The sequence below is a fragment of the Podarcis bocagei genome, assembly GCF_964188305.1.
Source record: "Podarcis bocagei genome assembly, chromosome: 13".
Taxonomy (NCBI): domain Eukaryota; kingdom Metazoa; phylum Chordata; class Lepidosauria; order Squamata; family Lacertidae; genus Podarcis; species Podarcis bocagei.
In genome coordinates this window covers 27,944,585-27,958,369 of record NC_138138.1, presented here as the reverse complement: position 1 = coordinate 27,958,369, position 13,785 = coordinate 27,944,585, and the positions used below count along the sequence as shown (strand labels likewise).

At 47.3% G+C, this 13,785-nt stretch overlaps 1 protein-coding gene across 3 annotated transcripts in view; it reads right to left on the bottom strand.

Moving 5' to 3' along the window:
* Positions 1-13,785, bottom strand: part of IKZF3 (IKAROS family zinc finger 3) — a 92,209-nt gene that overhangs the window by 21,660 nt on the left and 56,764 nt on the right. For 2 of the 3 annotated variants that reach the window (XM_081168680.1, XM_081168682.1), the window contains one exon: positions 9,745-12,465. In XM_081168680.1, coding sequence (XP_081024806.1) covers positions 11,750-12,465 — 716 coding nt within the window. In that variant the 3' untranslated portion in view covers positions 9,745-11,749. The remainder of the gene's footprint in view (positions 1-9,744; positions 12,466-13,785) is intronic. The other variant, XM_081168681.1, reaches the window with a different exon arrangement.

Below are 13,785 nucleotides of genomic sequence, written 5' to 3'. Positions count from 1 at the left end.
ACTTCTACTTGTAAACTGAATACCTGGAAGCTCCCATTTACTCATCTGTGCCCTGGGTCCCATAGGCAGAAGGGGGTGACATTGGGGGTGGCCATGTGCTCTCATTGTGTTGGTTGAGTCACATGATCCTGAGGTAGACAGCCCATGACCAGCCTTAGGGGTTTCAGTTCCCAGTCCCAGACAGAAATATCTCCAGCGAGCTGTGCTTATTAGACCCTGACGCGGTATTTTTAGCCACTTGGGGTTTAAACTGTAAAGAAATGACTGAACAGCACCTAATTCTGATGACTGCGTGGACTGAAAAAGCAGATACAACACAGAGGGAGGGAGCAAAGGTTGCGGCTTGTAAGGCGAAGGGAACCTTCAGTCTAAATAAATACAGATGAGTATTTCAAGGAGATAATTGGTGATGATAATGGAGGGGCCGATTTCTTTGAAATGGTGTTTTTAGGAAAAGGTAGCCGTTTCCCAGAACCAGGCTTGTTTTACGTAAATCATAGAATCATAGAATTGAAAGGGACCACGACTCCCACCCTCTGAAACACAGGAAACTTCGGCCCAACATGGGGCTCGAACCCACAACCCTGATATTAAGAGTTTCATGCTCTGCTGACTGAGGAGTTCATCTGTATGGACCGCAGTCAGCCTTGTTTTTCCTCTGACAAATCACAACTATTTGTAGGATTATGAAAATGGGCAGAGCAATCCTAGATTCCCATTAGGCTGGGGCTTGAGCTATGCTGTGGCATGTCAACTTCCCATGAGCTCCAAACAGCATGGCCAAATATCAGGATGGCAGGAAGTCCCTTCCAATCTGAAGGGCACCACGTTGGCCACCCTTGCTACACAGACAAAACTGGTGTAAAAACACGACCAGTCTTGGGCTGTACTAGCAAAGACACCCACATGCTGCCTCTACACAGGGGGAGCCAATGAGTGTATAATGTTATGACATCACAGCACACACACACCATGGTGCCACAGTGCCCCCTGTCTACCAGGCCAAGCAGCACGGGCAGCAGCAACCCCTGCTACGACGAGACCCCTGGTGTCCATATAGGCAGGGATTCAGCGACCACACAAACCCCTGTCATGTTCCTCAGAAACCAATGGGGTGTAGTGCTTAAGGTACTGGGGCTTGGACCTCACTTGGCCATGAAGCTCAATGGGTGACCTTGGGTCAGACACCATCTCTTAGCCTAAGTCTACCTCACAGGGTTGTTTTGAGGATAAAAAAGGAAGAGGGAGAAGGCTTTATGCCACTTTGAGCTACTCGGAAGAAATAATAACAATGATGATGCTGATGGTGGTAGTAGTAGTGGCAGTGTTTTGGAGCCCAACACAAAAAGGAAGGAAGGAGAGCAAAGTAATAGTACCACTCTATTCTGCCTTAGTCAGACCACACCTGGAATACTGCCTCCAATTCTGGGTACCACTATTTAAGTGGGATATTGACAAGCTGGAGCGTGTGGAGAGGAGGGCAACCAAGATGATCAAGGGTCTGGAAACCAGGCCTCATGAGGAATAGTTGAAGGATCTGCTTAGCCTGGAAAAGAGGTGACAGAGGAAATCGGGTAGCCATTTTCAAATATCTGATGGGGCGTTGCATGGGAAAGGGAGCAAGCTTGTTTTCTCCTGCTCTAGAGGATAGAACTGGAAGCAATGGCTTCGAGTTCCAAGAAAGGAGATTCCAACCAAACACCAGGGAAACCTTTTTGACAGTGAGAGCTGTACGACAGTGGAACGGTCTTCCTCAGGAGGCTGTAGACTCTCCATCTAACGCAGGACCCACATAACTTCCTGAGCAGGAGGACTGAGCAAAGCGCACAATGTTTTCCTGGGACAAAGACTGAAGACCTACCCAAGGAGGCAAAGACCTTTTCGCCAGTAAGCCAAGGGAAGCCACAGATAGACGGTGACAGCAGCCTCATTAAACAGGACATGGGATTGGGAGCAGGGCCAGATTTAGGTTTGATGAGGCCCTAAGCTACTGAAGGTCATGGGGCCCTTTATATGTCCAGCAGTCCTTTGTCAACAACAAATTGTCACTTTTGTTTTGAATATATGCTATATGGTAATTTATGGACCTAATAAGTTTCTAAAGCCATTTTATTTGTTTTTTATCTTATATTGTAGAAATGTACATCCAGGTTTTTTCCCTAGCTTGCTTAGCTTATACGTAAATCCGGCACTGATTGGGAGACAGGAGGTGGGAGTTCAAACCTCATTGGGGTGGGGGGTGGAGGGCGAACACATCCCCATTCAACTGTTGCATGTCTACAGAATCCCACAGAGCGGCCTCCGCAGTGAGGCACAGCCGCAGATAGCACTTAATCACCTCATGAAGCGTTGTGGGCTGCTGCGAGAACAGACTGATGAACCAGATTGGCCCTGGGCCTGATCCAGCACAACTCTCTTGCTTATGGTTATTTGACTTTCCCCCCCAGCCTCAGCACTGAGTCACAGACACCTGGATGAGCCCTAAGTAAAACAGCTCACATTGCACAAATGGTGGTATAGGGACGGGCTGAGAGACATTTAAAGGTGAACCTACCTAATTCATACTTTCCAGAGCGAGATGCAAACTGAAACGCAACCAACTTCACGCAGTGCCATTCTCCAGCCAAGTAATGCGTACAGAAATGCATGTGTTGAGTGGAGGGCACATATAAATGCATATATTAGTGGAAATAGGACACACAAATGACGAAGCGTTTTCCCATCAGGCAAAACGATATACGAAATGGCGTATATTAGGAGAAATGAACAACAGAATGTTATTGAAGACTTTTCTTCTTTTCTTAAGCAAGCTGATGTGGAGAACGGAACCTCAGATTTGAAAAATGAGAAACGGAGAGAAAATAAAACTGTGATAGATTCCTCCGTCCCTATAGTGGGGTCCCTAGATCAAACTAAGGGTTCAAACCCGCACCAGAAATCATAGGCTGCATTGTATACTCTGAGGGCTTGTCCACTTTTCCCCTTTGCCCTGTCATGTTCCCTCAGGAAATCCCGTTCTTTACTGTTGAATAGGAGCAAATGTCAAGTGGTTTCCTGCAGATTGACATTTGCTCTGATTCAGCGGTAAAGAGGGAGTTTTCCGGGGGGGGGGGAAGCGGTACGACAAACAGAATACCCCTTGGATGAGGTATCCTTTCTAGACATGGAACCAGAGGAGCTATGGATGAGCTGGAGCTGGCAGCAGTTCTCCTGGGTTTCAGACAGGGCTCCCTCCCAGCTCTATCTGGAGATGTCGGGGATTGAACCCGCGACCTTGTGCATGCAAGGCTGATGCAACCCTGCCCCTATCTACAGCCCTTCCTCAAACACTTTTGCATGTTGCACACCATGGAGCTTTGCAGGGGTACAGGAGCCTGGAGGAAGCAGTTTAACAAGCCCACATCCTATAGCATCCTCCTAATTGCTGCTGGCCCTGGGGTGAGACTCCTGCCATGGAAAATGGTCACAGCATGGATCCTGTAGCTGCAGGAGAGCAAGGGAGACGCACACAGAGGATGACAAGCAGCTGGAGGCCGTTGCCCCTGGCCCTGGATGCCCCGTAGGCGTTTGTGAGGAAGTGAGAGAGAAGAGGGAGCGGCGCCACTTGAGCACACAGCCAGGCTCACGCCACAGCCTCACCCCACTCTCTGTTGTGGTCAGGGAGGAGGAGGAGGAGGCAGCGAACCCATCTCTCTCAGGGCTTGCAGGGAAACTCTGTGATGCAACAGCTTGCTCTGCTCTCTCACAGCATCCAGGCTGTGACCTTGCAAGGCAAAACGGCTCTGCAGTATTTGGGTGGCAGTGAGCAGGGTTGCTGTGGGTCATCCAGCAGAGCTTCCCTGCATGTAGGGATGAGTGCTCACAAAGTGTGGGTGATGCCAGCCATCTTGGGTGGATTTAAAAGAGAATCATGGAGAATAAGGCTCCTGCTGGCTACTCACCATGACAGCTAGGTTCTTCCTTCACCCAGTGAAGGACTTTGGGCTCTCCAATTTCAGCAGTGCCCTGTGCAGCACTGAAATTTGGCGTGCATGAGATCAGAGAAAGAGGCCATGCGACACGCCCTGTCATCTGAGCCATGCTGTCCAAACGTGAGGGTTTATCTACTGATGCTTGGGTGCTGAGGTTACACCAGGCACCCCGAAACTTGGCCCACTAGATGTTTTGGGGCTACAGCTCCCATCATCCCTAGCTAACAGGACCAGTAGCCAGGGATGATGGGAACTGTAGTCCCAAAACATATGGAGGACCAAGTTTGGGGATGTCTGGGTTACACCATATCCAGTTCCCCATCATGGAGATTGTGGTCATTCACACAGGGGTAATGCTTGAAATAATTTTCTTTCCTACCAAAGAGCAACCCTGCATAGACAGTGAGGGTGTGACTGTGAACTAAAGGGGTATAGGATTTGGTAAAAGCATGTACATTTAGGGCATGGGCTATAGCTCAGCGGTAGAGCATCTGCTTTACAGGCAGAAGGTTGCAAGTTTAATCCCCGGCTTCTCCAGCTGAAACCTGGAATTGCTCCTGTTTGAAACTATGTAGTGCTGCGGCCAGTCAGTGCAGGTCATATTGACTTGGATAGAACAATGGTCTGACTTGGTGCAAAGGTAGGTTTCTATGTTCCTCTGAATTTTTAAGACCCACTGATTACAACTGGAGACTCAGGCGTGACCTTAGGGCTCCCATCCTAGCCACCCTTACATCCCACTGAACTCAGTGGGGCTTGGGTTTGTTTTTTTAGTAGCCGCATTGCACTAGCAGCCTACTGAGCTTTTCAAAGCTGAACCCAAGCAAGGTTGTTCCTCCTCACTCCTCTTGCCTCTGTCCCTGGGTGCTCTTTTCAGATTGCTTGTCTCCTCCTGCACTCCCTACATTTCTGAAGAGAGGAAAGTTTTATTCAAATTCTCAGAAACCACAGAGTCAGGGCTGGCTGCACCTTTTTGGGTCTTTGATGGGAACACTTCTGAAGTGTGGATCCGGCAGGTGTTCTTCCTGTTACTGCGGTGGAGGAGGAGGAGGAGGAGAGGAGGAGGAGGAAGAGGCAGTCAACTGCAAAGCAAGCGCCCGTCATAATTTGTGAAGAAGAAATGAGAAAGGCTCCTTCACTCTGTGGATAAGGGGCAGGGAGGAGGGGCAGGATGGAAATGCAACAGTGCACAGTTCCAGGAAACTCACAGAAATGGTGCCCTCCACATGCTGCTGCACTACAACTCCCATCATCCTTTGGGAGCATCATCCCACTGTTGGAGCTGATGGGAATTGGACTCCAGCAACTTATGGAGGGCACCAGGTTGTGGAGGACAAGGGGTGCCATTAGAGCAAGAGTACAGAGTGGCGCTGTGGGTTAAACCACAGAGCCTAGGACTTGCCAATCAGAAAGTCGGCGGTTCGAATCCCCGCGATGGGGTGAGCTACCATTGTTCGGTCCCTGCTCCTGCCAACCTAGCAGTTCAAAAGAACGTCAAAGTGCAAGTAGATAAACAGGTACCGCTCCGGCGGGAAGGTAAACGGCATTTCTGTGCACTGCTCTGGTTCGCCAGAAGCGGCTTAGTCATACTGGCCACATGACCCGGAAGCTGTACGCCGGCTCCCTCGGCCAATAAAGCGAGATGAGTGCTGCAACCCCAGAGTTGGTCACGACTGGACCTAATGGTCAGTGGTCCCCTTTGCCCTTTACAGACATGTTTGCCATTCCTTCCGTCTGCACTTCAAGTGTCCAGGTGCTCAGGCAAAAGCCGTGGACCACCCCCCGATTAAGGAAGGGGAAACTGATCTATACACTGTCTGGCATTAGTTCCCCTAAGTCAACTTTAGCAAATTTCCCCAGGACGCCTACCTACCCATGCAGGGTGGTCGTGTGTCCTACATGGCAGAGGACAGTTCTCTCTTTGAAGGGCAAGTCCAATTTAAAAAAATGCTAACCCAGTGAAGGGAGACCAGGGACTGCCTATCAACAGATAAGACTGCAGACCCATGGGTCTGCTGGCCAGAGTCTTCCCCACTGTGGTGACATGCACCATATTCCTATTCAACTTGTAGTTAAGTATATTAAAATATTTCTAAATTTGCACCTATATAACTTGGCAGATGCAAATGCCATGCAATATCTAGGCCCTCTTTTGGTGAGGTGTTAAGTGGCCGTTCTCCCCCAAATCCTTTCAAGATGGAGGTTCTGGGGCTTTCTGCTTGAGAAACATTTGCTCTCTAACCCACTAAATTATGAGCCTTCCAGTAATATTTTTGACATTCTACCCATAACTTCCTTCAATGCTTGCCTGTCTCCAGCCTAAGGACTCTAGGATTAAAATAATTGATGTCATTGTGTCTACCAAAGAAGAAAACTGCAGCCTTTGGAAAACACAGAATGGTGTGTCTGCCGGAATCCTCCCTCCTCCCTCACCTTGCAAACATACAGGAAAGTGTCTTCTAAGGGCTGTGAAAACCTCTTTAAAGAATGTTAGACGATACCCATAGGTCTTAACTTCTCACCTTTTCGGTGGTTGCGTGCTCACTCGAAGTGGGAAAATGTGTGTGGGTGGCTTTAAGGTGCAGCTTGGGCCAAGGTGGCTGGAAGAGGAAGAGAGAGAAAAGGCTGCAAGGCAAATTCTCAAGGATGGCGAGAAGACACGAAGTGGCAGGAGGGGGGGTAGTTGTCTTCAGCTGCTCACAGAAACTCACTACAAGCTGAGTTAGCAGTTAAACTAACCTTATTTCTGATGAGGACGGGGAACCTACATAGAACAGTAACCAACCACTCTAGCCAAGCCGCACCTCTGCTGCAACCTTTCTTAATGCTCATTCATGATTGTTTCTGCTCAGGATGCTTGCAGGGCAGTTACACGCAATCCCAATTTCAATATTTCATACCCTCCAATGCCCCGATTTTGCTGGGATGGTCCTGGAATTCCTTCTGACTTGATTATGGAAGGTCCTGGTGCTCCCTGCCAGCAGACGGGGCCCGTGGAAAAAGCTGCAATGGCACTGGGAAGCAGTGGCATAGCAGGGATAGGGGCGGCCCCAGGAGCATTTTCTGGGAATGAGTGTGACCAGCCGTCCCCATAACAGGCTCTCTCATTGGAACCTGGCTCCAGCATGCAGCTATAGCAGGCTTCCTCAAACTCGGCCCTCCAGATGTTTTTGGCCTACAACTCCCATGATCCCTAGCTAGTAGGACCAGTAGTCAATGATGATGGGAATTGTAGTCTCAAAACATCTGGAGGGCAGAGTTTGAGAAAGCCTGAGCTATAGCTCCGCTCCCAGGTCAGGCGGAAAGGAGGAGAGTCTGTGGCAGCGTTGCTGCCCCTCTACTCCACTGGGCTGTGGCGTGTGAGTGTGCCCACACACTGCTCTCCCTGTGCCGTGCCTTCTTGGGACAGTGGCAACTGGGTGCTGCTAAGTTGTCTCCGCTTCGAAGCATCTCAAGTGACTTTTGTACACCGATTGCATCTTCCGGTTCAGGAAGATGTGCTCCAAACCATGTGGTGCCTCCCCCTTTATTACCTTGGTGGAAAAAGAAACCAAAACATACAGAGCCACGGGTACTGAAAAAAGCACTTTGTATTAAAAAATAAATTCATCACTTTACACTGTAGATAACACTTTTTGAAAACAAACACACTCGGAATACTTGACAGCAGGTTCCCATTATTCTTCGACTGGAACGAAAGAACTCCAGAACAAGTGCAGAGACCTATTTTCGAAGCAGAAACACGCCAGTGTGCTGTCATCAGAGCGACAGCCATGAGCGACGAGTAGTCAGAAGCAGCAATGTTAATGCAGAGGCACATTCGCGGCCCTCCAAGGTAAGGCAATAGCGTTCTCAGCTTCCATGGAGGGTTTCCTATCACAAGGCAACAGTGGCTTCCTTCTGCCAGTTCTCAACAGAGGCAAGAGCAACTCCCAAGGAAGGTTCACAAGCAAGGAAGGTTCACAAGCAAAAACCTCCACATTTATCTCAAAATAAGACGTTAGGTAAAACTGAATGGTACACCCTTAATTTCAGAATGTTTTCTGAAGACTTCTTTTCTCCAAATCCAGAATGTGGGTTTGCCAACACCAGAGTTTACTGCGGGTTCACAGCTGTTTGTGTTCCCGTTTAATTTGTGTAGTCCTCAGGACGTGACAACTATCTCAATGCTTTCCCCTTGCGAATCCAGGTTTACCCAATACAGGGACTATCCAAAGAACTGGGGTGAAGCCAGGCTCCAAACTGCTACACTCAGGGGTTGCAAACAATTTGTCCCTGTGTTTTTGGGTGAGTGGAGTAGCTGTCCCTCTCCATGCCCCCTACTTCTTAAATGTTTTGTTTCCTTTTCCCTTATTTATAAAAAATATTTAAATTCATAAAAAAACCACAAAAAATAAAGATTATAAAAAATTCGCAGTTTACATTTATACATAAAATCATACAATAAAAAGACATAAAATGTTAAAATCAGAAATCAGCTAGCGCATATTCTTAATTACCTGCATAAGCCTGATAGAATGGAAAAGTTTTCAGCAGGCATTTAAAAGTTGAAACAGACGCTGCCTGCTGAATCTCTGTTGGCAGAGTGTTCCAGAAAACAGGGCCAATGACCCTAAAGGTTTGGTTTCTTCTTGTCAAATAAGCCCCACCAACTTGGAGAATCATAGAATTGCAGAGTTGGAAGGGACCCCAGGGGTCATGTAGTCCAACCCCCTGAAATGCGGGAATTTCAACTAAAGCATCCATGACAAATGGCGATCCAAAACGCTGCTTAAAAGCCTCAAAGGGAGGGCAGTCCACCACCTCTTGTGGGAGTCAGTTCCATGGTCAAACAGCTGTTACTGTCAGAAACGTCTTCCTGATGTTTAGTCAGAATCTTTTTTCTTGTAACTTGAAGCCATTGGTTCAGGTCCTGCACTTCAGAGCAGGAGACAAGCTTGCTCCATCTTCCATGTGACAGCCCTTTAGATACTTGAAGACAGCTATCCTATCTTCTCTCAGTCTCTTTCCCAGGCTAAGCATACCCAATTCCCTCAACCATTCCTCATAAGGCTTGGTTTCCAGACCCTTGTTCATCTTGGTTGACTTCCTCTGCACACGTCCTTAGCTCTGCCTACTGACCCTGTTAAGAGGTGGGGTCAGAACTAGGGGTGGGAGATTAATTATATTAAGTTCACCTTTAAAGGTGATTCTACTTATCTCACCATTTCTGAAACAATTCACATGCTGAACTTCTCTGAATTTTGCAGTGAAGTTCTCAAACCAAGTAACATGTACCAAAATACAGGGGAAAGATGTGCACATATGTATGTGTTGTGCGTGGAAAATAAATGCATCATCTTAGAGGAAATTGCATTGCGAAAATTACAGGCAAATACAGTATTTACTCAAATCTAATGCTCACCTTTTTTGGCCAAGTTACGCTGCGAAAATTAAGGTGCAGATTAGACTTAATGGCACATTTACATTCGCCAGCAAATACTCTTATTGTTTCAAGGTTCTGAAAATTGAGGCGCGCATTAGATTCGATGGCTGTTGTGGAAATATTGAACACATGACTGGAAAAAATAAGAAGCTGAGGGAAACTGAAATTTGGTAGATTCACCCATCTGTAGCCAGTACTGTCTGAAGTTGCAAGCTGGCAACTCTAAATATGCAAGACTAGTGATTTGTCCAGGAACAGAGGTGCCCCTGAAGGATAATGACATGTGAACTGAAAGACAGGGAGGAAGAGGGAATGTGTGTGTGTGTGTTTTCTCTCTTTTACACACACACACACACACACACACACACACACACACACACCAACAAGAGAGAGAGAGAGCAAGAGAGAGATGGAAATAGCACAGATTGCCCTTAAGGCATATATAAAAAGGCTCACCAGTGTGACAAGAACAAAAGACCACTTTTACATCTTTGCTACTGACAGGATAAAACGAAAGTCACACTTCTGCTACAAACAAGCTGGTTGAATGGCTCCTCTACCAAGGACCACTGGAAACTGCAGCAACTGAGAACTCACCCTATAAAGAAATATAACTCACTGAGGTCAGGGCTCAATCTTAGCCCAATAACTGTGGGCTTATCCACATCTGCCTTTCCTCCACTCTTTCCAGACATCACCTGCTCCCTGTCCGATCGCCCCTTTTTGGTTTTGCTCTAGACCGGGGTAGGCAACCTAAGGCCTGGGGGCCGGATGCGGCCCAAACACCTTCTCAATCCGGCCCTGGGAATCAGCGTGTTTTTACATGAGTAGAATGTGTGCTTTTATTTAAAATGTATCTCTGGGTTATTTGTGGGGCATAGGAATTCGTTCATTATTTTTTTCAAAATATAGTCCGGCCCACCGCATGGTCTGAAGGATGATGGACCAGCTCACAGCTGAAAAAGGTTGCTGACCTCTGCTCTAGACCTTTTCCGCTGAAAACCTGCTCTTTAAAGCTCGATCAGAGCAAACAGCCATCCACAGAAAACCCCAATTGATGTTTGTGCCCCGCCCCCGGCAAATGTTTGGGCATGGAGCTTTTAAGTGCAGACCTGTGCCTGGAAGGAACAGGGAGAAAGGTAAGTGTAGATAAGCCCTCTTTTTCATTGCCAGGGCACCAAGGGAAGAATGCGGGTTGGACTACTTTAGGAGGCCTGCCTTTGGGAAGGGAATCAATGGACTGAATGCTCTCTGACAGAAGAAGCTCCCCACTCTCCTCAGGAAAACAGCATGCTAGGGAGATGGCCTGCAGTCTAGCCTTGTTTCTGGCATGCTGCTTTTCCAAATGCAAGGCACTATTTTGCGTCCGTAGGGTGAACCAATCAAACATGCGGTTCCCACAGGTGGGGTCTATAGCTCCATGCTTTCCAAATGGATGGTTCCAGGTTCAGTCCCCAGCCTCTCCAGCTTAAAAAAAAAAGTAAGAGGAGGAGGATCAGATGATATAAAGGACTCTCCACCGCCTAAATCTTTACAATAATGAGCCAGGAGGACAATCAGGGGCAGCTTCCTTCGCTCACAACATGAGGTGGAAAAGCTACTTTCTCAGTTTGCTCTGCAGATTATATAAACTGGCCTGAGGTCCCGGAATAATTGAAAAATTAACAAAAAGCACCTGAGCCTTCACAAACCACAGGTCCAGCCATCTCCAAGCACCAAATGCTGGAAACTAAGCCCCGACACCCTTTCTTCCCTCTCCGCCATTGTTGTTGTTTTCAGAAATTAAGCACTGTTGGGGGTAGCCATCTTAGTTTCCGGTCTGCGTTAACTGTGAGCCTAACCCAGGGCTGAGTCACCAAAGGACATTTCAGACACTGTGGGATTCCCAGCACTCATCAGCCTCAGAGAGCATGGCCAATATTTCTCTATTTTTATTTAAGACATTTATATACCGCTTAATTTTTCACGTTTCTGAGGGGTGCTAAGGGTGATATGAGTTGTAGCCCAGCAACATCCGGGCTTGGGGCCTACAGATTTCTCACCTCTGGCCGAACCTTTTTTACAGGTGGTACAGAAAAATGTCAACGAAATCTCTCCACTTTTTTTTTAAGGGTTTTAAAAATCTGACTACACTACAAATGTAAACTAGTCTTAAACTCCCCACGTTCCTGGACAAGGAACCCTGAAGACTGTAGATCCATGGAGTCAAGGAAATACCCACAAGTTATAATTCCCCACCCCCACCCCCCCAGGCTGTTTGGTAGAAATCACACAATACTCGAACTTGGTTTTGGACTGGTTTTAGGTTACAGTGCACGAGTCTCCCCAGAAACTGATGGGAGAAGTTCTGCTCTCATTTCAGTCCCATTCTGTGCTCGCCACGGACTATGTGGGAGGAGAACTCGTATTTGTCATGGCTCCGGTGGCCACACAAATTACACTCAAAAGGGTCACGGAAGCCGTGGCATCCCATGTGGATGGTGAACATCACATAATCCAGGAAGAGGACGCGGCAGTGGTCACATCGGTAGACCCCAATGGGTTCGCCTTCCTTGTTGAAGACTTTCAAGACGTCACGAGGGCAAACGACGGGTGGCCTGAAGATCTCGTAGGACCTGGGGTGCTCCTTGTAGACCAGGAGCCCATTACGGGACTGCAGAGGAGGAGGAGCTGCTTGGTTCTGGTGGTAGGCAAGGCTCTGGTGCTCCTCTTGGTTGCTGTCTGAGTCTGTGGAATCTTGGCCGCTGTTGTTTGGAGAAAGGCCTCTGTCGGAAGACATAGCCTTGTCTCTCAGCTGGGCATGGCTCTTTTCCACCTCCTGAGGGTTGCCGTTGGGCACTTCAGAGCGGGTGAGTGCCAGGGGGTACAGGCTGCTGATCACGGGCACCATCTCTGAGGTCGGGGGTGCCGGGTTCTGCACAAGCGGGCGCAGGGATTCTGCGCCAAGGTAGCCCATGGAATTGTTGATGGCTTGTTGGTCCAGCAGGCATCCTTGCAACATGGCCTCCCTCTCCTTCTCGTACACAAAGCTGGGGTTGTAATTCACTTCAAAGCTGGAGCGTTTCTCACCTGTGGGACAGAAGGATGCATGAGGATGTTACAGGGTAAAGTTCTAAAACTGCCTTACATTTATACCGTGGCAGCATGAAAATACTTTTATAAATAAATACATTTTGCGTACAAAAGCATCTCTGTGCCACCATGTTCTAAAATATCAGGGCAGTGCACAACATCGCAATATAAGATACTATTAAAAACAATACAGTGGTGCCCCGCAAGACGAATGCCTCGCAAGACAAAAACTCGCTAGACAAAAGGGTTTTGCTTTTTTTGAGCTGCTTCGCAAGACGAATTTCCCTATGGGCTTGCTTCGCAAGACGAAAAACGAAAACGTCTTGCAAGTTTGTTTCCTTTTTCTTAACACCGTTAATACAGTTGCGACTTGACTTCGAGGAGCAACTCATAGAACGTGGTGTGGTAGCCTTTTTTGAGGTTTTTGAAGACTTTGGTGATTTTTGAAGCTTTTCCAAAACTTTTTTTAAACTTTTAAAACTTTTTGGGGGGGTTTTGGATTTTGGGTTGGGGTGTTTGGAATTCAAGGACTTGGTGTTGGGGAGGGGTTTGCAAGAATCTGGAAGCTTGTGTGTTTTTTTCTGCATTTTTATGATTTTCTGTGACCATTGGGCCACTCTGCTGTTTTTTTAAAAAAATTCTGGATTTGAATTTCTGTGTGGTGGGTGGCTGGGGGAACAGTTGAGGAGGGGGTTCTTCAGCAAGAAGCAAAGAGTGGAAGAGGAACCTTCTTCGAGTTGTCCCCCAGAGTCTTAGAAAATGTACTGTACACTTTGTTGATTTTTAAATGTTTTTCTGTCATGTTTAGAAACTTAATTTATTGTTCCTTCAATTTTTGAAATGCTCTTTACAGTATGTGTGACTTTAAAGAGCACTTAATAAACTCTTGTTGTACCAAATTTGGCTTTGTTTGGACTTTTTTTGACCATAGGAATGCATTAATTGAATTTCAATGCATTCCTATGGGATTTCGTGTTTCGCAAGACGAAAAATTCGCTAGACGAAAAAACTCGCGGAACGAATTAATTTCATCTTGCGAGGCACCACTGTACATGGGGTATTGAGGCCCCACCCCTGTTGGGAATTCTACTCTGCCTCGGCCTCTCCTGTTCCTCTCGCTAGCATTCCCTGAACACTTTCAGGTCTAGCTTAAGGATTATTTTATTATTTATTTATTGAATTTATATACCGCCCTATACCTGGAGGTCTCAGGGCGGTTCACGAAAAAGATCACAATATATAAAATCAAAATAAGAACAATATCCCAGTAACACCCCACCCCAAAAAAGAGCCGCATTTTAAAGTGGTCTAGGATGC